This window comes from Mobula birostris, chromosome 2 (assembly GCF_030028105.1).
Source record: "Mobula birostris isolate sMobBir1 chromosome 2, sMobBir1.hap1, whole genome shotgun sequence".
NCBI lineage: Eukaryota > Metazoa > Chordata > Chondrichthyes > Myliobatiformes > Myliobatidae > Mobula > Mobula birostris.
The window spans coordinates 183,370,308-183,398,072 of NC_092371.1; the positions used below are offsets into that span (position 1 = coordinate 183,370,308).

Here is a 27,765-nt window from a genome sequence, read left to right on the forward strand (position 1 = left end):
CTTTGGTCATCATGGATAAATTGGGCCGAAGGACATCTGGAAATTTCTCCACCTCACAGTGAGAATGCAGAATTAGCACTGCACAGGAGAACTAGAACAGACAAAAGCAAGTAGAAGACAGTCACAAGGAACTTGACATGTTTAATTTATAAATTAATGATGCGATAACTGCTTTGGCTTAGCTATTGTTTTTCCATGGTTGCCAAAGTGATACTGTTATGGTCAGCAGCAAAGACGCCGTGAATGTATAGAGTATTTGCTGATGAAGAACTGCTGTTGCATATGCGAATATTGCGTTCATAGTAAAGAACTGCGAAGGATCCTTTGTCCACCTGCTCACTATATAATTGGCAGGCCCTCATGATGGCAATGTTGTGCAGCACACAGCACAAGTACTGCAGACTCTAGTAAAGTGGTTCAAACTGTGAAAAGATTGTTTCAACGTGACAAACATCACTCCCAGCATCTTCAGTGGAAGCATAGATTTTGTTGCAAAGTTTATGTCCATGTACCCATGCACATCCAACAGCCATTGAAGTAACACAAGAGGCACATCATGATGCAAACCAGCAAGTCCCACAGCACCAGATCCAAGAACAACTACTCCCCTTCAACCTTTCAGTTCTTAAACCAAAATACGCAACCCCAATCACTACGTCAGTATTACAATACAATTCTCTGAGGATTGTCGCTCGCCATAGTGGAGAGGCTGGTGACTTCCTGAGACCCTGAAGGTGATGCCGCCTGGAGTTGAGCCATCTGGCACTAGCCCCTGGTGGGGTCACCCATGGTGGTAGGTTCATGGGGAAGGTTCCAGGTTCACAATTGAAATGAAGGCAGAGGAAGGCTGCAGCAGGGAAGGGTACCCAATCATCTTGCATTCTGACTCCTATCTGTCAACAAATGGGTGGAGGCTGCCCATGCATCAAACTCCTCATGTTAAACAAAGTCACACATTCTCTGTTAAGGGATTCCACCTTAGTATCCTAGAGTAAGTCCCGTGGTGATCAAGAAGTGGTGAAGAGGGCAGGATTGTGAGGTCTGGAAGCCATTCAGAATATGCAGGTCTTGGATAAATCTGTATAGCCATCTGAAGGACCTTCCCCCCCACAATAGACTATTCTTAAAAGAGCATCATACTCGACACAAGTGCTTACACAACCATAACAGTACAATCACTACTTTACATGACCATGAACTTTGATTGTTTTGTTCTAATTGTGTTTTTGTGTGAACGTTGTGTATCAGGTGCAATGTGATGCTGCTGCAAGTAAGTTTTTCATATGTTTGTACATTCATAGAGCATAGAAAATTACAGAACAGTTACCAGGCCCTTTGGCCCACGATTTGCTAACCTTTTAACTTACTCTAAGATCAATCTAATCCTTCCCTCCTACATAACCTTCCGTCTTTATATTATTCACGTGCCTATCTAAGAGTTTCTTAAATGCCTCTAATATATCTAATTCTACCACCACCCCTGGAAGGTGATCCACACACCTACCACAGAATGTGTAAAGAACTTACCTCTGACATCCCTGCCTATATTTCCTCCAATCACCTTAAAATGATGTCCCTCATATTAGCTTCTGCCCTGCGGAAAAAAAACTCTGGTTGTCCACTGCGATCTATGCTTTATCATCTTGTATATCTCTATCAAGACACGTGTCATCCTCCTTCACTCCAAAGAGAAAAGCCCTAGCTTGCTCAACCTAACTTCATCAGACATGCTCTCTAGTTCAGGCAGCATCCAGTTAAAACTCCTTTGCACCCTCTCTAAAGCTTACACATGCATCCTATAATGAGGTGACCAGAAATGAATACAATATTCTAAGTGAGGTCTAACCAGGGTTTTATAAAGCTGTAACATTACCTCACAGCTCATGAACTCAATCTCTGACTAATGAAGACCAACACACCATATGTCTTCTTAACAACCCTATCAATTTGCACAGCAGTTTTGAAGGATCTATGGATATAGACTCCAAGATCCCTCTGCTCCTCAAAGAATACTACTAAGAATCCTACCATTAATCCTTGTGCAACCTTCAAATTCAACCTATAAAATGAATCACTTCAAACTGTTCGTGGTTGATCTCCATCTGCCACTTCTCAAACCAGCTCTGTATTCTGTCAATGTCCCATTACAACCTACAACAACCGTCCACACCATCCACAACTCCACCAAGCTTCATGTCATTTGCAGACTTACTAACACACCCTTCCTCTTCCTCATCCAAGTCATTTATAAAAATCACAAAGATCAGAGGTCCCAGAACAGGTCCCTGCGGAAAATCACTGGTTACTGACCTCCAGGTAGAATACTCTACCATCTACTACCACCCTCTGCCTTCTAGGGGCAAGTCAATTCTGTATTCAGAAGTTTCCTTGAATTCCATGCCACCTGCCTCTCTGAATGAGCCTACCCTGGGGAACCTTATTAAACGCCTTAGTAAGATCCAAATACACGATATCCATTGCTCCATCTTCATCAATGTGCTTTGCCACAACCACAAATAATTCAATCACGCTCATGAGGCATGATCTTCCCTTCAAAATGCAATGCTGACTAACCCTAATCTGACTATGCTTCTCCTAATACTTGTAAATCCTGCCTCTAAGAATCTTCTCCCATAATTTCCCCACCACTCAACTAAGACTCACTGGTCTATAACTCCCATGGTTGTCCTTACCCACTTTCTTGAACAAAGGAAAAGCATTTGACACCCTCCAATCATCTGGTACTACTCCTGTGATCAATAAGGATGCAAAGATCATTGCCAAGGCTGCAGTAATTTCCAACCTCATTTTCCTTAGTAAACTGGGATATGTCCTGTCTGGCCTAAGGGATTCATCTATCCTAATGATTTTCAAAAGTTCAAGCACATCTTGCTTCTTAACATTAAATATATCAGCCTGTTTTCCGCTGTCTTTGCAATTACCAAGGTCCGTCTCAGTGAGGAATACTGAAGCAAAGTATTCATTATGGACCTCGCCTATCTCCAGCAACTCCAGGCATGTTTCCTCTACTGTCCTTGATTGGTCTTGTTATCATATCTAGCCTGTTCTTGACATAGACGTAGAATGCCTTGGAACTTACCTTAGTCCTACTTACCAAGACCTTCTCATGCCTCATTCTAGCTCTCCTCGTCTATTCATAAGCTCCTTCCTGGCTACCTTGTAACTCTCTAGAGCCCTGTCCGGTCCTTGCTTCCTAAACCTTAAATAAGCTTCTTTGTTTTTCTCCTTGTGTAGGTTTTCCACATCTCATGTCAACCAATGTAACAATACATACTGTATAACAATAAACTCAACTTTGACATTTACTATAATACTGATTTGGTGATGTGGTGTTGAAAAATCTAGAGATCTTTAAAGTTGCAGTTAGAAATATTGTTCACACTAAAGGACTGATCAGGTTCCTTTGTCCACCAACTCTCTAAATAATTGGCAGGTCTACAGCATAAACGCTACATTTTGCCACTATAAAATGACTTTCGTATTGGCAAAATGCACAAGCTGCAAAATTAAATTAAACCTCTCTCCAGTTACATTCATCTGACCTAGGGCAGCTCCAGTTGGTTCCACTGACGCTAGGCACAGAGAAAAGGGAGAAGCATAATCACAATTTCTGCTCCTCCACGCTATTCCATAACTCTGACTGGAAATGCGGATGTGTCAACTGCTGCTGAAGACTGCAATACCCAATGTTGTCTGCAGCACTTGTACACTGTATATGACAAGTAGCCACTTGGGTGAGCCCTGGCAAGCTGGAGCTGGAGGAAATGTGTCCAAAGATAAATCATTGCTTCAGGAAAAAGGAGAGGAAGAATCAATGAAGTACGGGATAGAGTGAGATTTAAAATAACCAGTTAATGAAGGCTGGAAAGAAGTAGCTACTGCCGCAGCAACTGCAGGGTTAATCCAGAAAATATAAATATTTGGTTGTAAAAATGGCATTAATGAAGTCATTTATCATTTAACAGAACCTTAGTGGAACACACAAAATATTCAGAATTCTCTTCATACCTATTCAAATTGAAACATTTATCGTGAAATGAGTCAAAAATGCAGTTGCTTTTACGCTTACAAAAATTAAGAATCTTTCTGGCTGAAAGATAAATCTAATATTTAATTGAGAGGTTTTTTTTGTCCAAGATCATGATAGCAGATGCAGAATTACATTAATGTGGTTCAGAAAAATCACAGGGGAGGAAAAAAAGAACTTAAAACTAGTCCTAGTATAGGCACTGCATTTCTAATAAATATCCCACAGTGCATTCTGCTGTAGAGCAGTCATACATTAATTAGTGAATTCAGTGTCACTGCATTGTGTTACATGCATTCATGTGAATCTTCATTTTTCACTTATGTTGACTTACTAATTAAACATAAGCCTTGCAATTAAATGTAGAAAATGCTGTTAAAAATCTTAATCCATGCATGCTGCAAAAAAAGCCTACAATTCTGTACTTCATTTGGTGAACGTAAATCATATTTTTATATTTCTATCGTGCTAATGTAGCTATGGAAATGAAGCAGCTTTCGTTTTGTAGATGATACTCTGAGTAGTAAGGTGCAATGTTCCAGAATCTCCCTGCCAGTACCTGGCCCTAGTCCAATGCTTTTAGTGAGTGCTATCTGTCAAGGCATGAATAATACAGCCCCTAGGCTGTCGGCTGAATCCAAATGAGGCATACATCACGAAGAAAGCACTCGACTTTAGCTCCAGAACATGCTCCTGCTACGACAGGCAATTATTCACCCACTGCAGCAGCCATGGCAATCAAACTGGTGGGTGAAAAGGTACACAAAATGAAAAGAAATTTGAATAAAATACAGCAAAATAGGCCAGAGATTATTCAATAATTCTTTATCAAGAGAGAGCAATGACCAATTTTATAAACACTCTGAGTCATTCTGTTTCATGGCTTTATGAGAATCTATTCATAAAATCTGATTTTCACGGGTTTCCAAAAATACATAGTTGATGTTGAGAAGCAATAAATTATTATTGCAGAAAACAGGAAACACTTTAGAAGAGCAACCTAAAAATTCAGACTGGCCATTGTTGAAAAGATCATCAATTATCAGATTCCAAGTATTTAACCTACATTTTCTTGAACTGCCCACCGGAAACATCATTGTATTATAAGCATTTTAAGAGATGCCATTGCTAATACTTAGAGAAATAAGAACAAAGAGCTCGATGGCCATATGTTTATTGACTCAAGCACTGAACACAAAATCACCCACAGCTGCAGTCCTCATTTAAAATGGCAGCTTCTGACAAAAACTAGAAGCACATAAAAATACTCGGCAACAGGAAAGAGAAATCTGAATAGAAAAGCTAATTACCCCAACATGTATGAGGAACTCCTCAGTGTCATTATAGCTGAAGCTACTTACAAAAAGCACAGAAGGTAAAGAAACAGAAAATGTTGAAAATGGTCTGTCAGCATCTAGAGGGGAAAGATTCATTAATATTTTAAGCAATACCCTTCAATAGAACACAGCAAGGGTGAAAACTGAAAAGGTTAATTAATGTTTATGATCATATCTGGGTAATTCCACCTCAATAGCAAACTAAATGGAACTGCAAAAAGAATTTATCAATGTGCTACACAATCAATTTGACAATAGAGTAAGTAAATTGCAAAGAAAATCTTTCTATTTAAAAAATATTATGAGAAATCCCAGCTTAAAAACCTATTCAAGAATACAAGTGAACACAAGTTGAGGAAAACCCATGAATTCACTTATTTGCCTCTTGTGCTAAAATGACTAATATTCCATCCTGCATTTCTCTGGTGCATTTGATGACTGAACTGCAAACAAAGTATGTAATTGAGGAATTGAATGCATCCATCTTTTAATTTTTCTTCTAATTTGAACAAACTTGAAGGCTAATTGTCTAAGATTAGTAGTGGTTTAATAACAATGAGAGAATGAAGATACAATATACTAAAACACTGCCTTCTTCAATACTCCGAAGTTTTAGCTTTCGGTTTAAAATATAGCATGGAGAACAAAAATATTTTTCTCTTTTACATGGCTGTTAGAGCAGTAAGAAACCAGGATTTCAAGTAAATGAATCAATTTAGTCATGGGTGAGCACTGAGGCAACAGCAGGTGCAGGGATTTAGTCAACTTAAGTTAAGAATGCTTATTACTGCTACCCACAGCAGACACAAACCGAAGTGGTCTGCATAAGAACCGATGTTCAAATTATAAAAAGACTAAGATAGTTAGAGTTTTATCTCTTACAACTTACACCACTGTCCACTAAGCCATCAATTGCCTTAGGTAGACCATGTGTGACATTTACTCTTGAAATTCTACTATTAATTAAAAGAAAGTGATAAATGAATACTCACATATTTCTGTCAATTTCTGCAATTAAACAAAATTCCAGAATAGTTTTTAATGTGCTCACCTCCATTACATAACCCTATCCATTGTGGACAATGACCCACCTCCCACTTTCTGGAGATCAGGAACACAAAGTGTCATTTAAAGTAAACAGTAAGAAATGGACAAAATGGGCACAAGAAAGTCTGCACAAACTGGAAATCCAAAGCAACACACACAAAATGCTGGAGGCACTCAGCAGGTCAGGCAGCATCCATAAAAATGAACAAATAGTCGACATTTTGGGCTGAGACGCTCTCCTTCAGGACAAAGTGAAATTTCACTTAGTCACATAAATCAATGAGTTTAATTATAAATGTGCAAGATTACAAAATGTGATTGGAAAATATTGTTAAACATCCCAGAATCTAAAATAATGAAACTAGGCCTTGACATTCAGTCACCATAAAATACTGTCCCTGGGGATGATTATACAATCAGAGCACATAGATTAGAAAGAGGGAACAAGAACAACATGAACATTGGATTCTGTTATTCTGGCTATTTGATTTTCTTTCAATTTAATTCAAGGGGAAAAAAAAGATTGGAAGGATGGTATTATAGGTGGCTGATTTTCTCCCATTATTTTTTAAAGTTAGAAGTTAAAAGTAAATTTATTATCAAAGTACATATATTTCACCATATACTACGTAGAGATTCATTTTCTCATGGGCATTTACAATAAATACAAAGAAACACAATAGAATCAGTGAAAAACTGCTCACAAAGGCAGACAAACAAGCAATGTGCAAAAGACAATAAATTGTACAAAAAGAAAAAAAAAGAAGAATAAATAAATAAGTACTGAGAATATTAGTTGTAGAGTCATTTAAAGTGAGTCCGTAGCTTGTGATATTAGTTCAGTGTTGGGGCGTTGATACCTTAGGATGATCCACTTCGGTTCAGGAGCCTGATGGTTGAGGGGTAATTCAGTGGTGTGGGACCTAAGGCTCTTCCACCTCCCTTACGATGGCAGCAGTGAAAAAGAGAGCATGGCCTGAATGGTGGGTGTCCATGATGGATGCTGTTTTCTGTGACAGTGCTCCTTGCAGATCTGCTCAATAGTGGGGAAGGCTTTACATGTGATTCTTTTCGTGGCGCTGCTGAGATTTCCATAAGTGTTAGCGTGCTTCTGGCTGAGAAGTTACAGCATGATTATGTGACTCACCTGTGGATGATCATGGAATGTTGTATGATACATGTGTTGCTGCTGTTTTGTTAGAAACTTATCATACTTCAGAGCAAACTTTACACTGAAGCCCTCTCTGCTTTCTCAGTTGGATCTAAACTGGCGCAAAACAACTTTCAAAGCAGAGCAGAAAAACCTCCTTTGTACCTTTCAACAAAAGATCAATTAAACAGATTATATGATTGCTTTCTCAATGCTATTTCTCGTATCTTGTTAGCTAACATATTAATTGATTGGGGTCTTTCAATAAAGTACTTAATTAGACACAATATTCTTTGGTGCATGCTGAAGTCATACTTTTTAGTAGAAAATAGCTCTTCATGAAGTGGTGTCATCAGATCGTTTCCTCTTCATTTAAGGTTTGTTAAAGAGTTCATTATCAAGAGAGTCAAGGGACTGCACAGTGGTGTAGCTTTAGCATAATACTGTTGTAGAACCAGCAGCCTGGGTTCATTTCCCACCACTGTTGATGAGGTGTGTGCACATTCTCCCTGTTTCCTCAGGTGCTCTGGTTTCCTCCCACATGTGAAGGATGTTTGGTTTAGTAGGTTAATTGATCATCTGGGCATAATTGGGTGGATTCATGAGGCAGAAGGGCCTGTTACCCTGTTGCATCTCTAAATAAATAAAAATTGAGTGAATGGTTCAACGATCATCATTAATATAATCTAGACAGAAATGATCAAAGTGTAAGTTTATTTTAATGTAATCTAGGCAGGAATAATCAAGGTAACACACAAGGTTTAAGTTTATAGAGGATTTTTTTTGTTCAGTGTGGGATTTGCAACTGTTCAGAAAATTCTATAAAGTTCTTGGCACGATGTTCATTGCCAATAATTCAGAAGTAGGTTTAATATAACTGGCAAATACCATGTCATGAAATTTGTTTCTTTGCCCCAGCTCTACATTGCAATACATAATAATAAAAATTATAAATTGCAATAAATAAATAAACAAATAAACAAACTTGTAGTTCAGAGGGGGAAAAAATACTGAGGTAGTGTCGATGCATTGATTTTCCATTCAGAAATCTGATTGTGGAAGGGAGAAAGCTGTTCCTGAGTACATGTCTTTGGGCTCCTGCACCTCATCCTTGATGTAGCAAATTTAAGAGGGTAAATCCTAATAATGTGATTAAATAATTTCTCAGCTGAGAAAGCATGTGCATAAATAAATACACTAGTTCAGCAAGGGAAGCATCCAAATATATATAGGCATTATTAATTAAACTAGATACAAACTTAATACAAAATAAATAACAAAAGAACTGGCTATTAATGAGAAACTAGAGAATTAAATCAAAACCTACAAATTGTAAGGATTAAGCTGGAAAAGAGACATCAACTACGATGCAAGGAGTATGAGAGAAAGGTAATACACAGTGAAATAAATGTGCATCCTGTAACAAATGAATGCTGATGCCACATAATACTTGAAGTAATCTGCCTTAGGAGAATTGAACAATGGAGTTTCCACAAGCTGCATCATTGATCCTACTCACAACGCACACCCTGCGTGCAGTTTTGGACATGCAAAGCAATGCAATCCCAACTCAGGTTTAAAATTTACTAGTTTTCATATTCTTTGTTCATAGGGTGTGGATGTTACTGGCTGCATAAGCATCTTTGTGTCCTTCCTTAGCAGTTAAAAAGCAACCACATTTGATGAATGATCATCAAGTTCAACAATTATCTCTCTTTCTCTTTCCACAATGCTACCTCACTTGCTGGCTATTTGCATTCTTTTTTTCAATATTTATACCAGGTTTCCAGTGACTGTAGTACTTTATTTTTGAACCACAATTTGGACCTGGAGTTACAAAAAGGGCAGACAGGTTCCTTACCTGAAAGTCAGCAGAGTGCCAAATTGATCCTTATAGCTTTATTGTAACCATTTCTGGGTCTAGCTGTTTTTTCTTTTAAATTTTAAATTAATTGAATTATAAATTTTCCAGCAGATGTGGTGGGATCTGAACATGGATCAATAACCCAGAATTTTGACTGCTGGTCAGGGAAGGATACAACTAGATGTTGATTTCAGGTAGGTTATACAACTGTTTTGTTTTGACCATCTCCTACTTGTCTGCTCAGTGTCATTAACTTGAGTCCAGGCTATGTTAAATCCTGCTGGCGGTCAAATCCCCAATGCACATAAAATAAATGCAGGCAGCAAAATGGTTAGCTGGTAGCAAGTGACAATCAAAGGACATTTTCTGGCACACAGGAACATAATGCAGTTTATTTTTGACAAGGAAAGTTTCAGAAGTGTGAGTGGGGGGTGGTGTAGAATGGAAGATGGGGTAGGGTAATGGTTGGCAAGGAGATGGAAAGGGCAAGGGCAGGAAATGTGAATGGTTTACATAGGGGCACTCCAATCACAAAGTAGTTAGAGGATCTTGGTGGCATTCTAGATATCTCAGAGATCTATTCCAGGCCCAATTTAACGATGCAGTCACAAAGAAGGCACACCAGTGGCTATACAATATCAGGAGTCTGAGGAGATTAGGTATGTCAACAAAGACTCTAACAAATTTCAACAGATGTACCATGTAGAGAACTCTGACTGGTTGTATAACTGCCTGGTGTGAAGCCTAAATGCACAGGTTTGAAAAACAAATTACAGAGGGTTGCTGAGCCTGTACCATCCTGAGCACCAGCCTCCCCATCACTGAGGATATCTTCAAAGGTCAGTCCCTCAAGAGGGAGGCAAGCATCCTTAAAGACCTGCGCCATCCAGGGCTGCCCTCTTCTCATTACTACAAACAGGGAGGAGGTACAGGACCCTGAAGAGGCACACTCAAAAGTTTTAGGAACAACTTCTTCCGCTCCGCCATCAGAATTCTGAACAGTCTATGAATGTGAACACTACTCAGTATTTTGCTCTCTTTTTGGGTGATTTCTTTGGTTTTTAAATATCACCTGGGTAACTTACAGAATTTTTTGCATTGCACAGTACTGCTGCCACAAAAACAACAAATTTCCTAACATATTTCAGTTACAAATCTGATTCTCATTCTGAGAGTGCTAGTACTAAGCATCTAAGTACTATGCATCTCTTCCCTCGAAACACAGTCACGGTTAAAGAGATAATGGGCAAGAATAGTGTAGGAACAGATCGACACGTTTTCAGAGGTGACCTTAGAAGTGCAGTCACACCTTTGCTATCAAGCTAAAATTGCCCTTTTAGCACTCGTACCAGCATTAGCTCATCAATATCGCTGAAGTTATTTGGAGTGTGATTCAAGTAGGCTCTTGTGACAGCATGGTTCAGGAGAAGTTTACAGAAGGAGAGTAAACTATTCAGCTACTGTGTCAAGGAATACCAACAGAAGTGAATTGGATTTTCATTTTCAATTTTTTAATGTTTGCAGTCATCATTCCTTCATTTGGTACTTCCATCAGAAAGACCATCCTGACTCATGCCCATCATATTTAATTGTCTCAGTTTAGTAATATCTGCTCCATAGATTGAGATTCAAGTTCAGGCCAACCATACAAAGGCATCAGCTTGGCCAGCAGTGGATTTTTAATTGCTAAAGCAATGTAAAAAAACCAAGCTCAAGAAGAAAGTGCAGCCAGGATTAGAAAGAATAGAAGTAATGATGAGATAAATTATGTCATTGTGACGTCAGACATCAGCTTGAAAAGGAATGGAAGCATGTCATTTTCCTACAGCAAAAACATAAAATCTGCAGGTAGTTTAGACAGCTCATTATTTGGGAAAGGAAAAAGTATACATTGCTGGCAATAAAAATGACTACAGAAAATTGTTCATGAAACATAGGTTGCAGGGGGATATAGTACTCATTAGTCATCTTCAGGTTCTAATCTGGTCTGCCACTCAGCATTTTCTTATTTAAACCAACAGCATTTGTGATTCACTATTCTCAGCTCTCAGGTCAGATTTGCTCCTGTCCTCCTTACTTATTGCATTTATTTCTTTTTGCAAAGGAGCATTGCAGAACATCATCTCAGCTACGTTGTTCACTCACTTGTCTAGGACAGATGCCCAAAAGGAGAGAGAAGTATTTAGCCACTATTTCAAGGACAGCCGGCACATCCACAGAAGTGCACCTAAATTTCCCTTTATAGATTTTTAATTCCACAGACCATGCAACTTTCTTCCTCCATTTTAGAATGAGAAACAACTCCCATTTAGTTGATCACTTTGTCATTATTCCAGCATATTTAGGGCAACTGAACCTGGAAACATGTCTGAGTTCCAGTGAGCCAGGTTGAATTCCTGCAAAATAAGCTGCCACTTATTTTGTACTGGTATGGACAACGAGGAGAAGGCATCAGATGCCAGAGCTGCACCAGGTTCTTATTTCCAGTATTGACCCTTTTATAACTAAGTAACTTAGTTTATCAAACAGTTCAGAATACTAAACTGTATAATTTCATTTATTAATCCGCTGAATTTTCAAAGAGACATGAGGTCAAAAATCAAATCAAAGACAGAGGTTCTTTTTTGGAAAAGGCTGACTTTAGTCAGTGTAAATCATATCATTGATTTTTTTTTCCTGCTTTATTTATAAGAGAGCAGTCTCAGAATTTTCGACCATTGATTTACCAGCACATTTATGCACATTTGCTTCTTTCACTGATGTTTTCTTCATGTTAAAGGCCAGGTGCTAGGTAGACTCTTTTTCTGTGCATAAATATGTGTTGAACATTGCCTGCAACCTTTAGAGCATTGCACAAGGTATAATGATTGTCTTCAAAACAAAACACAAGTGGCAGTGGCACAATGTCACAGCGCTTCCATGTCTGTCACATTTTCAAAAGCAAACCTTACTTCTAGGTCTGTCTGTAAAGCAGGCTTGGTGAATCTAGTTGCATATTTTGTTACAATATTGGCTCAAACTATAGTACATTTGTTGAAGTCCAACGGGTTTAATTATGATACGATTATATTAACTTCTGTAATTCTGTGTGCCTACATGATAATGCGTGGTTGCTTTTACTGCTTTGGTCCTATTGCTATTTTTGTACTAAATTTGTTATTCCTTTCTTTGTCTCCATTTAAAAAATTGCTCTTTGAATTACAATGGACAAGTCCATTGCAGCTCCATTGTTCCTGCCAGAACTCTGTCTCAGTCTGAGGCAGTTGTTCCGTGTTCATTTTCCAGAATGAATGCAATTTTCAAAGTGTCAGGAGCAGGATATTCACAGTTGCTTGTGGGGCTACCCATCATTAAAAAAAAGCTAAACCTTTACAATGTAGCTAGAACATTTGCAGCCCTGAACTCACACTTTGATTACACTTGCCTCATTCCAGCATTCAGAGAGAAAATAATTAAATTGAAGCACACAAATTACCTTCGGTGCCTTGCGTATTTCCCACTAACATGGCCTGTGCCATCACAGCCAGGGGTTGGACAACTAAAAAAAGAGAAAAGCTTGATTGTGATAATTGTCACCAACACCGATTCATGTGTGCACATCTGTGAGTATACATGTAGGAGAAATAGGGATTAAAAAACAGGGAAGAAAAAAAAGGCTGAATACTGGATTTTCTTTATTAGCAAGTCCCAAGAGAATCAATTTCTCCAGAGCAGACAGACGTAAGCTGACCACCAATGTAAGTGACAATGTGCTTTATCCATTAAAAAGCATGAAATTTCAGAATTGCTAATGTGGTGATTTTTTTTATGATGAGCACTCACCTGAATAGTTCTTGGATTACAGGTTCTATGGGGACTGGGGAGAAATGAAAACAACACAGGTTTATCATCTCTTATAATTACCTGGTTCTTCATATATAACATCCAGTAAGTTGCCATAATAACTACAGTCAGGATGAGACAAGCAGAGAGGCTCTGGTGGATGAAGGTCACCCTGAGCTGGGGTTTGACTGATTTACTAAGCCAAAAGCCTTACCTCGGATACCTTTAGAGCGTGTGCGGTGACGCTTCTGGTCTGCATCCGCCTCCATCTGAAAACAGATTAGTAGGCATTCAGTGTCCTTATCCAGCACACACAGACCTTCATATGCAGTTTGTCAAAGTGTGTTACAGGCTTTATTAACAAGCCTCTTCCTGCTTCTCTATATAAACTAAAAAGCTAATAAAATTTATGACTTGAATGTTTCCTATTATTTATGATTATTAAAAAAACAAGTCTGCATTTGAAGAAAATATTTGACTTTAATATTTTTAATGTAACACTGCAATCCAATGTCTTTCAGGGTCAGATATTGTTTTGCCAAAATAACCACAATGTTGATTGCAATAAAATTAATTAGGATGGATGTCAACCATTCCCATTTTACGGGAGAATTATAAACTGAAGCATTAAAGAATCACTTAAGTCTACTTAAAAGGTGAACTCCTTCAATTGCAGGCTCAAAGATGCTGCCAACTGTTTCTAAGCCATAAATTATTACATCGTAGAAGGATACGGCAATAATATTTAACGAGAAATAGTCTATAACATTGTCTTCATTCTGCATAATACTTTAATGATTTGCAATTCAATATTTAGTTGGCTTTCTTTCTGTTTGAGTCATATAGACAATTTCTTTTAAAGCATCATAATAAAATATGTTTGACACAACTAACGGCAATTTGCAAATGTACACAAAATTTCTCTTCAGTATCACTCTTTTCATTCTAACTTGAACTTGAACCTCTAAAAATCCATCCCTTAGAAACGAAAGGACAACAATCCAAATATTGAGAAACAAAAGTTTACAATAAGAATTACATCTGCAAAGAAGGACAAGCTTTCCTCAAAATATTAACCATTTGATTTTTTTTAATGCAATACCAGAGGACAGATAATCACTCAAGAGCATCTGCTTGCCTAAGGCTAGGTATGAACCCAGATAAATTCCATTGCATTATGCACTTTGCTCTTCATTTTCACTTTAGTCCAATGTTGACACTTCTCTTTGAGCAATTGATTCCACCACTACCCCATTCATTCCTGACTTCAGAAGCACTTGAAAACAGGTTTTGCAAGCTTACTGTCAAAAAACATGCCAGATTTTAAGATAGTTTTAGTTTATTATTAAAAAACCAAAAAGGATTAGATATTCTACAATTAGAAACATAGGAAAACATGCCAATGTATCAATGATATCTAAAAAATATTCAATAACTTTATGGTGTTTAATTTTATTCAAAAATATCAATATAAATAGTTGAACTCCTGATGGTTATATTGGGTTCTGGGATGCAGTTAAGACTGGATGTGATTGAAGACTTCTTTTTTCTGCTGACTGTAAGTGTTGAATTAATTTGCCCATTTTAAACGTAGTTTCTGGTTATCATCACAGCTGCATGAAACCAACCATAGACTGGCACCAATTTAGTAAAATATCACACCAAATACTTCAAGGAGAGCTAGTGTGAAAGATGAGAATGATGTACTGTGATACCAAAGGAGTTGCTCTAAAGTTTGTTGCCCACTACAACAGCTGAATGACAACATACATCTAACCAATGCCTGACTCCTGAACTCAATTCCAACACTTAATTAAAAAGTGCCAAAGAAGCTCTTTCATCCTAAGTTAAAGTCCCCCATCTTAATCAAGGTAAATTGAAATCTAAACGTCACAGAATGTGGGAGTCATGATATTGCTAAAAAGGATTAACATTGCAATCATGACAGACAGAAGAAATTTGACAGCATATTACAATAAAATGCTACCTTCCAGTAAGGTTAATTTCTCTGCAAAAAAAAGTGGTCAGTGTTACGTGCAATGAAATGGTGGGAGAATGCATCAAACTTGTATTTCATTCTAAAGTTGAATCATCCTTTGTATGGCTGGATTAAAGCAAACTGAGTATGTGAGATTCCAGTACCCTCACACAGGAGCTTGCTGAAATTACAGCAGGCCACCAGGGAGGAAATTCTTTCCTACCAAACAGTAAGAATAATGAGGTCATTTCCTCCCACGGATGGAGAAGCCGGAGCAGGTAAAAAAAAACCTGACGGGCACAATGCCTACTGAGAATGCATGACTGATGAACCAGGGATTGGCTGAAGTATGTAAGCAAATAAACCTTCAGAGTTAAATGCTGTGAACTGCTACAAAGACTAGCACAGAAGTAATGCTGGAAAACCGCAAGTCAATAATCATGAATGCACCAACATTTGAAGCTGCAAGAAAATCATTCTCAGGGCTATTTTATACAATACATTCCAGAATAAGAATTTAATGCCTTATTTTTATGCTACAGAACTGTTTCCATCATAAAATGAGGCTGCAGTTCAATCTTATATTTGATTTACAGTATAATGCATGAATAATATACTATTTAATATGAATTAATAAAGAACTGATAAGTAAATGCAAATTGTGATAGTGTCTTAAATTTTCCTCCATATTCATATATCAGATTTTCTTTCGGTTTCGGTGAGTAAATGTTGTCATTCAGCATTTCACAAAGGAATGCGAGCCAGAAAGACCCAAGATTCAACGAGAACAATTTATCTGTATTGAACTGGTCAATTTCAACCAATCTAATGTGTTGAGTTGTTGTAATTGGTAAATTAGTAAATTGGGATAAGGCAGCCAATAGCTCAGGGATGGTGTGCGTGCTGAGTTGTTGGCCAAGGCAAGCGCAAGATTTGGCCTTGATGTCTGTGTGACTAAAAAGCCCAGCAACATTAACAACCTAGATTCACACAGGAGAATATTCATGTCTGTGAAATACTGAAAGGACTCCTAGAACCAAATCATATCATCAGGAAAAAGGAAGGACAGGTAAAGTGAACTGATGCCAGAACATTAATAAGCAAAGTTTCCTGATTAAGTTTCCATTATCCTTATGATTATACATACATAAAGCAATGAGAAGAACTACTCAGTCCATCTACCAGATTTTTTTATTCGGATTAATGCCAGATTCATTTTCAATTCTTTCCATGCATACCGTGTACCTTTTCATTTCAGAACAAAATAATGCAATTGTCTCAGCAAAGAAGGAATCCTTTCAGCCCATCACATCTATGCTAGCCATTTCTACAGCTGTCACGTTAGTCCCATTCCTGCAGTCCTTTGCCTACAATTTTTTATCCAATTTCCTTCTAAGAGCCCTAAATGATTCCACTTCTACAGGCTGATGGAAATGAAATCATTGTTCCTCATATGCCCCTTGTATAATTTCCCTAATTTTTAAAATTTATCTACCTTGGAAACACAAACAAAATGCTGGAGGAACTCAGCATTTATGGAAATAAATAGATAGTCGACATTTCAGGCTGAGGCCCTTCTTCAGGACTGAAAAGGAAGGGGGAACGTGCCAAAATAAAAAGATGGAGGGGAGGGGAGGGAGGCCAGCTGGAAGGTGATAGGTGAAGCCAGGTGGGTGGAAAAGATCAAAGGCTGGAGAAGAATGAATTTGACAGGAAAGGAGACTGGACCATAGGAAAAAGGGAAGGAGGAAGGGAATCTACCTTGCTCCACGGATCATCTGCTGACAGAAAGTGTTCTCTTATTTACTATGTCCAAATCTACATAAGCTTGAATATCTCATTCAAATCTTTTCTCAGCACAGTCTGCTCTAAGAACTGTCCAAGCTTATGACTAAGGAATTTCGCAGATATGACTAAGCTTATGACTAAAATCCCTGTTACCATTCTATTCAGTGTCTCTGCACCCTCTAGTTATTTCACTTGCTTCCTAAAGTGATGTGCCCAGAGTTGGATGCAATGCTTAGATTGCTATACCTTTTCAGGTGGACTACTCCAGGTTTTGTAGGATGTGAATGCAACTTACATCATTTTCTGCATGAGTGTATGTCAACTGCTTTAAGCAACATACAAAATGCTGGAGAAACTCAGCAAGCCAAGCAGCATCTATGGGGGGAAATAAACAGCTAACCAGAAGACCATAATACATACAGTAGGAGCAGAATCAGGCCGTTCGGCCCATCAAGTCAGCTCTGTCATTCCATCGAGGCTGATTTATTATCCCTTTCAATCCCATTCTCCTGCCTTCTCCCTGTAACATTTGACACACTTACTAATCAAGCATCTATCAACTTTCACTTTAAATATACGCAAGTGACTTGGCCTCCACAACTGTCCATGGCAAAGAATTTCACAGATTCACAACCTCTGGTTAAAAAAAAATCATCTCTATTCTAAAGGAATATTCTATTCTGAGGCTGTGCCCTTTGGTTCTAGTCTTCTCCACTGTAGCAAACATCCTCTCCACTCCACTCTATCTAGGCCTTTCAATATTTGTTAAATTTCAATGAGGTCCTACCTCGTTCTTCTAAAATCCATTGAGTACAGGTCTGGAGCCACAAAATGCTCCTCATACCGTACATTAACCCTTTCACTCCGGGAATCATTCTCGTGATCCTCCTCAGGTTCATCTCCAATGTCAGCACATCCTTTTTTTGAAAAGGAACCCAAAACTGTTCGCAATACTCCAAGCACAGTCTCAGAAATGCCTTATAAGCCTTAGCATTACATCCTTGCTTTTATAGCATTATCGTCCTCTCAAAATGAATCTTATTATTGCACTTGCCTTCATTACCACAGAATCAAACTGCAAGTTAAACTTTGCGAATCCTGTACAAGAACTCCCAAGTCCATTTGCACCTCTGATTTTTGAATTTGCTCCTCAGTTAGAAAATAGTCTAAACCTTTGTTTCTTCAGACCAAAACCCTTCTTCAAGATTTCCAGCATCAGCTGTCTTTCTTGTGTCTCCAAATCAACTGCTTTGACATTTGGTTTGATAAAAAAAACAATAATAAAATGATTAGTCAAATAACACCTTGACAAACTACTTTTTATTTTTTTTAGTGTTGAACTTTAACCTTAAGAATATTTAATAGAAATGAAAGTTATATTTTTGTAATAATTGGACAAATCCATTTCAGAATTAGTTAATTTATTAAATCAAATTTTAATACTTATTTCCAATACTTAATGTAATACTTATTTAATTCATTAAATAAATTTTCAGAATAAGTGGAGGTCTATTACAGCTGCAGATTCTTATTTTTTATTTATTCACAGGATGCTGCCTTTGCTGACAAGTCTGCCATTTAATCTCCATTCCTAATTACCTGAACTGAAGTTAGAGTTAGAAGTCAAGTCAATTGATGTACCTGAAGTCACTGAGAGATCAGAAGAGATAAGAATGGCAGACTTCCTTTCGTGAAACATAAGTCAATGAAGTGAAAACAATAGGCCCAGCACAATCCCCGTGGCACTATTTACAGGCCTCCAGTCAGAGAAGCAATCATCTATTACCACTCACTGGCTTCTCCCATGAAGAAAGGCAATGTTGAATCCATTTTACCTACTTATCCTGAATTCCAAGTCACTGAACCTTCTTAACCAGCCTCCAATACTGGACCTTGCTAAAATCTATGTAGACAACATTAATTTCCTGTATTTCATCAACTTTCTGGTAACTTCCTTAAAAACACTATGATTGGTTAAGCATGACCTACCAAGCACAAAATCAAGTTGTCTATCACAAATCAAGCCCTGTCAATCCAAATACTTATAGATTTAGATAATAATTTATCCACTACTGATGTGAGGCTCATCGGCCTATACTTTTCTGGTTTAATTATAAAGCCTTTGTTAAACAACGGATCAACATTAGCTATCTTCCAATTATCTGGCACCTCACTCGTGGCCTTGGATGTTTTATCTACTTCTACTAGAGGCCCTGCAATTTCTGCTTTAGCCTCCCACAAAATTGGAGAGAACACCTTGACAGGCCTTGGCTATTTATCCCCCCAATTTACCTGAAAGCAGCAAGCACTACCTCCTCTGTAATCCGTATACAGTCCATGACCTTGCTGAAGTTTTGCATCAGCGTCCATCTAAAACAAAATAACATAGAACATAGAACATAGAATAGTACAGCACAGTACAGGCCCATTGGCCCACATTGTTGTGCCAACCCTCAAACCCTGCCTCCAATATAAGCCCCCACCTTAAACTCCTCCATATACCTGTCTAGTAGTCTCTTAAACTTCACTAGTGTATCTGCCTCCACCACTGACTCAGGCAGTGCATTCCACGCACCAACCACTCTCTGAGTAAAAAACCTTCCTCTAATATCCCCCTTGAACTTCCCACTCCTTACCTTAAAACCACGTCCCCTTGTATTGAGCAGTGGTGCCCTGGGGAAGAGGCACTGGCTATCCACTCTATCTATTCCTCTTAATATCTTGTATACCTCTATCATGTCTCCTCTCATCCTCCTTCTCTCCAAAGAGTAAAGCCCTAGCTCCCTTAATCTCTGATCATAATGCATACTCTCTAAACCAGACAGCATCCTGGTAAGTCTCCTTTGTACCCTTTCCAATGCTTTCACATCCTTCCTATAGTGAGGCGACCAGAACTGGACACAGTACTCCAAGTGTGGCCTAACCAGAGTTTTATAGAGCTGCATCATTACCTCGCGACTCTTAAACTCTATCCCTCGACTTATGAAAGCTAATGCCCCATAAGCTTTCTTAACTACCCTATCTACCTGTGAAGCAACTTTCAGGGATCTGTGGACATGTACCACCAGATTCCGCTGCTCCTCCACACTACCAAGTATCCTGCCATTTACTTTGTATTCTGCCTTGGAATTTGTCCCTCCAAAGTGTACCACCTCACACTTATCTGGGTTGAACTCCATCTGCCACTTCTCAGCCCACTTCTGCAACCTATCAATGTCTCTCTGCAATCTTCGACAATCCTCTACACTATCTACAACGCCACCAACCTTTGTGTCATCTACAAACTTGCCCACCCACCCTTCTACCCCCACATCCTGGTCTTTAATAAAAATTACGAAAAGTAGAGGTCGCAGAACCGATCCTTGTGGGACATTACTAATCACAACCCTCTAATCTGAATGTACTCCCTCCACCACGACCCTCTGCCTTCTGCAGGCAAGCCAATTCTGAATCCACCTGGCCAAACTTCCCTGGATCCCATGCCTTCTGACTTTCTGAATAAGCCTACCGCATGGAACCTTGTCAAATGCCTTACTAAAATCCATATAGATCACATCCACTGCACTACCCTCATCTATATGCCTGGACTCCTCCTCAGAGAACTCTATCAGGCTTGTTAGACACAATCTGCCCATCACAGAGCCATGCTGACTGTCCCTGATCAGACCATGATTCTCTAAATACTCATAGATCCTATCTCTAAGAATCTTTTCCAACAGCTTTCCCACCACAGATGTAAGGCTCACTGGTCGATAATTACCTGGACTATCCCTACTATCTTTTTTGAACAAGGGGACAACATTTGCTTCCCTCCAATCCTCCGGTACCATTCCCATAGACAACGAGGACTTAAAGATCCTAGCCAGAGGCTCAGCAGTCTCTTCCCTCACCTCGTGGAGCAGCCTGGGGAATATTCTGTCCGGCCTCGGGGACTTAACCGTCCTAATGTATTTTAACATCTCCAACACCTCCTCTCCCTTAATATCAACATGCTCCAGAACGTCAACCTCACTCATATTGTCCTCACCATCATCAAGTTCCCTCTCATTGGTATTCATTGAGGACCTCACTCACTTCCATAGCCTCCAGGTACATCTTCCCACCTTTATCTCTAATCGGTCCTACCTTCACCCCTGTCATCCTTTTTTCCTTCACATAATTGAAGAATGCCTTGGGGTTTTCCTTTACCCTACTCACAAAGGCCTTCTCATGCCCCTTTCTTGCTCTTCTCAGCCCCTTCTTAAGCTCCTTTCTTGCTACCCTATATTCCTCAATAGACCCATCTGATCCTTTCTTCCAAAAGCTCATATATGTTGCCTTCTTCCACCTGACTAGATTTTCCACCTCACTTGTCACCTATGCTTCCTTCACCCGACCATTTTTTATCTTCCTCACCGGGACAAATTTATCCCTAACATCCTGTAAGAGATCCCTAAACATCAACCACATGTCCATAGTACATTTCCCTGCAAAAACATCATCCCAATTCACACCCGCAAGTTCTAGCCTTATTGCCTCATAATTTGCCCTGTCCCAATTAAAATTTTTCCTGTCCTCTCTGATTCTATCCTTTTCCATGATAGTGCTGAAGGCCAGGGAGCGGTGGTCACTGTCCCCCAGATACTCACGCACTGAGAGATCTGTGACCTGATCCGGTTTGTTACCAAATACTAGATCTAGTATGGCATTCCCCCGAGTCGGCCTGTCAACATATTGTGACAGGAATCCATCCTGGACACACTTAACAAACTCTGCCCCGTCTAAACCCTTGGAACTAATTAGGTGCCAATCAATATTAGGGAAGTTAAAGTCACCCATGATAACAACCCTGTTATTTTTGCACCTTTCCAAAATCTGCCTCCCAATCTGCTCCTTGGTATCTCTGCTGCTACCAGGGGGCCTATAGAATATCCCCAGTAGAGTAACTGCTCCCTTCCTGTTCCTGACTTCCATCCATACTGACTCAAAAGAGGATCCTGCTACATTACCCACCCTTTCTGCAGCTGTAACCATATCCCTGACCAGAAATGCCACCCCTCCTCCCCTTTTTCCACCCTCTCTATCCCTTTTAAAGCATTGAAATCCAGGAATATTGAGAATCCATTCCTGCCCTGGTGCCAGCCAAGTCTCTGTAATGGCCACTACATCATAATTCCATGTATGTATCCAAGCTCTCAGTTCATCACCTTTGTTCCTGATGCTTCTTGAATTGAGGTACACACATTTCAGCCCTTCTATCTTACTGTCTTTACACCATTTATTCTGCTTCTCTTTCCTCAAAGCCTCTCTATATGTTAGATCTGGCTTTACTCCATGCACTTCTTTCACTGCTCTATCGCTCCGGATCCCATCCCCCTTGCAAATTAGTTTAAACCCTCCCGAACCATGCTAGCAAACCTACCTGCAAGGATATTGCTCCCCCTTGAGTTCAGGCGCAACCCATCCAATCTGTACAGGTCCCACCTTCCCCAGAAGAGATCCCAAAAATCTAAAATCCTGCTCCCTGCACCAACTCCTCTGCCACGCATTCAACTGCCATCTCCTCCAATTCTTACCATCACTATCACATAACACTGGCAGCAATCCTGAGAATGCCACCCTTGAGGTCCTGTTCTTCAGCCCTCTGCCTAGTTCCAGAAACTCACACTTCAGGACCTCGTCCCTCTTCCTGCCTACGTTGTTGGTGCCAACATGTATCACGACTTCTGATTGCTTTCCCTCTCGTATAAAATTTATTTGCTATTAATTATAACTTTAGAAACTTATTACGCCTGCACTGCATTGTTGCTGCAGGACAATAAGTTTCATGACTTGTAGTATGTTAGTGACAATAAACTAGATTCTGATCTTGATGCACTCAACAAAAAATCACCCATAAAAAAATCAGACAGAGTGTACTGATGTTTCTTAAAGTCTAGAGTAGTGTATGACATACATAGCTGGGACAGCCACCTTAAATTAAATGCACCTTTGGACCAGTGTCTAATTTTTTTGTCCACCTCACTTAGAGACAGAGTTGTCAAAATTACATCATTCTTTGAAACAAAGGTGATATCGATACTTCACTCCAACAGTATACCTGTCCAAAATTTAATTGATCTCATTTCTTTTTCAGATGATGACAGACCTGCTGTTCATTTCAAGCAAACATTTCAGATTCTTTTCTATTTGCAGCTTATTTTCATAACGCTACTAACATTGTGAGCAATGGACACAATTAGCCAATCTACATTATCAAAGAAAGCCTATTAACAAATAAAAATGTTGCCAGAATCTTCATTGCATTCCTTTGTTCCTCTAAATAGTTTACTGCATTAAATACAACGTTATATTTGTCAGGAAGATTACCAGGGAAATAAAGTTCCCTTCAAAAGCTCAATAACTCGCTTTCTCATGGTTTTGAGCTCAGTGTTCCAGAGCTGTATTATATTACATAATAATAAGTAGTATTTATAACATGTCCTTAATGTAGAAAATTTCAAAGAGACATTGGAGTAAAATAAGACCAAATTCTTAGAGGCTAATTTATAAATGTCTATAATTACCTAGATCTTTTTCTTTCCCTTTTTAAAAAAATAATGTGGTTGCATCTATTGCTCCCAATCTGTAGGAACTTCTCCAAAGTCTAGAAAAATTTGAAGATGAGCCCCTCCACCCAATGCATCCGGTATTTCCTGAGCCCCTTCCTTTAGTACGTTGGCTGTGTGCATCGGATTTTAGCCCTATTTGTTTCCCTGCCATTATTTCTTTACTGATTCTGATATCCTTCATATTCTCCCCTTCACGAAAATCTCAGTCCCTTGAAATATCTGGGACTTTATCTATTCTCTCTTCTATGAAAAAAGAACCAAAGTATCTGTTTTATTGTTCTGCCATTATTTTTGTTCCCTGTTATTCTCCCATTTATGACTAGGAAACCCACATTTATCTTTACTAACTCTCACTACCCCTCTTCTCTTCATTAATTTCTAGAATATATTTCTTCATACATTTACAGATGCTTTATAAGTTTTTATACTTCATGCATTTATTCTCATATTCTCTCTTCAATCATCCTCCGCTGAAATCTCAATCTTTTTAGTCAAAATCGTAGATGAGTGTAGGGCAGTGGATATTATATATCTGGACTTTGGTAAGGCTTTGGACAATTTGTGTATGACAAGTTGCTTTGGAACATTAGGTTTCATAGAATTCAAGGAGAGCTAATTACATGTTTTCAACATTAGCTCAGAGGTAGAAAGCAGCAAGTGGTGTTTGAAGGCTGTTTCTCAGAAGGGAGGCAGGTGACTAGAGGTGTGTCACATGGGTTGGTGTTGGGACTCCTGTTACTCATATTTACTGTGTGTAAATGATTTGGATACAAATTCACAAGACTTGATCAGCAATTTCTGGATGACACAAAATTAGGGGATGTTATTGATAGTGAGGAAGGTCATTGCATATTACAGGAAGATCTTGATCATTTAGGGAAGTGGGCCAAGGAGTGGCAAATGGATTTCAATATAGATAAGCGTGAAGTGATGCATTTTGGAATGTCAAACCAGCATAGGGGTTATACTATTAATGGTGGAGCACTAGCGAGTTTAATGGAACAAAGAGAGCTAGGAGTATGAAAGTGCATTGCTTACTTTGAAAACAATGCCACAGGTAGAGAGGGTGTGAAAAAGGCATTTAGTATATTGGTTTTCATCAGTTAAGCACTGAGTACAGAAGTTGGGACATTAAGCTGCAGTTGTGTCAGTTGTTGATGAGGTCACACTTGCAGTACTGTGTACAGTTTGGACATCCTGTTATCAAAAAAATGGTCAAATTGGTCAGAAAAGAATTATGAGGATGTTGGCAGGACTAAAATGTCAGATTTACAGGGAGAGGTTGACCAGGCTAGGTTTTTATTCCTAGGAGCATCCAAGACATCATAGAAGTTTATAAAATCATGAGTGGCTTAGATATGATGGATGATGGCAGCTTTTTCCCCAGGGTACGGAGTCCAAATCTAGGGGGTAAAGATTTAGGGTGAGAGGGGAAAGATTTAAAGAACAATTGAGGGCAACTCAATCATGCTAAGTGTACATAGAACATTGCCAGAGGAAGTGGTTGAGGCAGGTACAATTGAATCATTTGAAAAGGACTTACGATAGGTACATGTAGGGGAAAGGTTTAGAACACAGAAAATTGGGACAGGGTGGGGTCACCATGGTTGGCGTGGACCTGTTATGTATCCCTGACTCTTTGAATCCTAAACAGTTCCCAATTCTCAGCCCTGCTTCATTTTTCTGGCAATTTTATATGTCACCTCTAATACTATCCTTAATTTTCTTTCTTTGTAAAAATAAATGATTGAACCATGTAGCCTAACTTGTTTTGACCTGATAGAAAAGAATAATTGTTAAAAATTTTTAATAAACATTTTCTATATATCTTTTGCCTATCTACTGTCAACCTATTTAGTAAAGTTCCTTATCCTATCATAAACAGAGAATGGCCAAAAAGATAGATTTAAAAATTCAAAGGAATCCAGGACGATTGAAGGACTTTGAGAGGAAATTTCAAAATGGAAGGCATTTATTAGTATGGATTATCAATGCCAGTGAAATAGTAGGAAAAGTGATCAAAATGCCACCATTAGATGAATAGAAAATTAAGTAAATAAGGTAAGGGTTGGGTTGGTTGTGATACAGTGTTGGGACACGAGCCCTTGTTCCTGGAATGAGGAGAAGCAAGGACCTGCAGGGATTTAAGCATATAGTATATATCATGAATGTCAGGTTCTCTGATGCCGGTTGGGGTTAGTAACAATCTACTGCTGTTCAGATGTTGGGAGAATTTTTATGCATTTTCTTGATTACCGATAGATGTCTAGTTTTCCTTTACGCAACAGCAATAAAATGAAAGCCTTCATCATACCTATGAGATTTGTTGTATTGATATTGAAGATTTTATGCCTCTGATAGATCAAATAGGTGCACATGCAAAAGAAAAAACTGTTTTTTCACTTTTCTTTGTTGCATTGCTCCAACTAAGGCACTAAATTCATTTGTGAAGTGTTGTACCTATTGCCATGGAGGAAATATGCTATTCATTTTGTATATGACATGCTTCCACAAAGAACTAGGTGATTATAGCCTGATGCTTTGTTTTAGCACTGTTGACTAAGGGATATCATTTTCATGGGAATTTTTATGCTTAGAGGGAGGAGCAGAAGAGGCATCCAATTTACAATTTATTCAATAGGCTACAAATGGGCTTGATGGTAGGGACAGAGGTTGCTGGCTTGGAGTTGGTCTTTGGACTAGAGTCCTGTCACCAGTGGTCTGCCACAGAGACCGGCTGCTGCGTTCACTGATTTTCATAATTTATATTAATGATTGGATTAGAATGCAGGTAGGCTCATTTGTGAATGATTCTAAAATTGGTGGTATAGTGAAAAATGAAGAAAGTTATGTTAGATTACAAGAAGATCTTGATCAAGTGGGCCTGTGAACCAAGGAACAGCAAATGGAATTTAACTCAGATAAATGTGAAGTGTTGCGTTTTGGTAAGACAAACAAGGGCAGGACTTATTAGATGCTGAGAAGTACTGTAAAACAGAGATACTTAGAAGTGCAAGTATATAGTTTCTTGAAAATGATGACACAAGTAGACAGAGCAGTGAAGAAGGTTTTTGTTGTCATTTTTGATTTCATTAGTCAGAATATCCAGTGGTGCATACCCGGAAGGAGTTGGTAGACGAAGTGGTAGAGACAGGTGCAATTACAGCACCAATAAGGGATTTAGACAGGTACATGGATAAGAAAAGTTGAGAGGGATATAGGCCAAGTGCAGGAAAGTGGAACCTGCTCAGTGAGACAACTTAAGTCAGAATGGCAGATTTGGGCTGAAGAGCTTACTTCAGTGCTGTCTATGTCTCACTTCTGACAGTATGGCTCATCCTTACAACTGCACTAGAACATCAACTTGGATATTTTTGCTCAATTTGTTGGGGTGAGATTTTATCTTCAAGCCTTCTGGTTGCAAAAATGTTATTAACCAAGTTAATTGTCACATGTTGTAAAATAGAACCCTTTCAAAACCTAACATCAATTTAAACTGCCTTTGCCATTTGAAATCTTCAGGTCTGTATTTAAAGGTATTGAAACTTAAGAAACAAAATGATAAAAATCAGCAATGCCAATTAATTACAAGTATTCATAGCTCTCTTATTTAGGATACTCCTTGTCACTTCTATTCTCTGAATCTCCAAGAACGGTCCTAAAAGTACCACAATTAAGATTAAAAAATCCTTTTTGATCAATTTTAATTCAATATGATCTATGTAGCTAGTTGACTTCATTGGTAACAAGACTAAATTCACCTCTCACGTGTAAATGTTCACCACTCAATTCAAAATGGTTTTGATTCAGTATATACATTGCTGTGGGGAAACAACTTGAATATACTGTGCTATGGTCTGGTCTGGGAGCTCCTGTGTGGTCATGTGTGAAATGAAGTTGTCTCTTAAAGGTTGGAGGGTGTGAACAAGGGCCAATGACAATGACTCTCTGGACTGGGGATCTTCATAGCTCAAACTGGAGTGCTGAAAGTTGAAGATTAATGTTCCCTATGGGAAATACCCACACAGTTTTCACAGAAGTGACTCTGGAGTATGTCATTACAGTCCAGGGCATAATCCCTGCTCATTATCTTTGTGGTTTAAGGGAAAAATCAGCTTACTGCATTTGAGTGAGTGGAGGA

General features: G+C 38.8%; 1 protein-coding gene across 1 annotated transcript in view; it reads right to left on the reverse strand.

Moving 5' to 3' along the window:
• LOC140209840 (myelin transcription factor 1-like protein) overlaps positions 1 to 27,765 on the reverse strand; it is a 354,336-nt gene that overhangs the window by 288,418 nt on the left and 38,153 nt on the right. The window contains exons 2-4 of the mRNA XM_072278399.1: positions 13,483 to 13,537; positions 13,269 to 13,302; positions 12,922 to 12,984 (exon numbers count right to left, since the gene is read on the reverse strand). Coding sequence (XP_072134500.1) covers positions 12,922 to 12,984; positions 13,269 to 13,302; positions 13,483 to 13,537 — 152 coding nt within the window. The remainder of the gene's footprint in view (positions 1 to 12,921; positions 12,985 to 13,268; positions 13,303 to 13,482; positions 13,538 to 27,765) is intronic.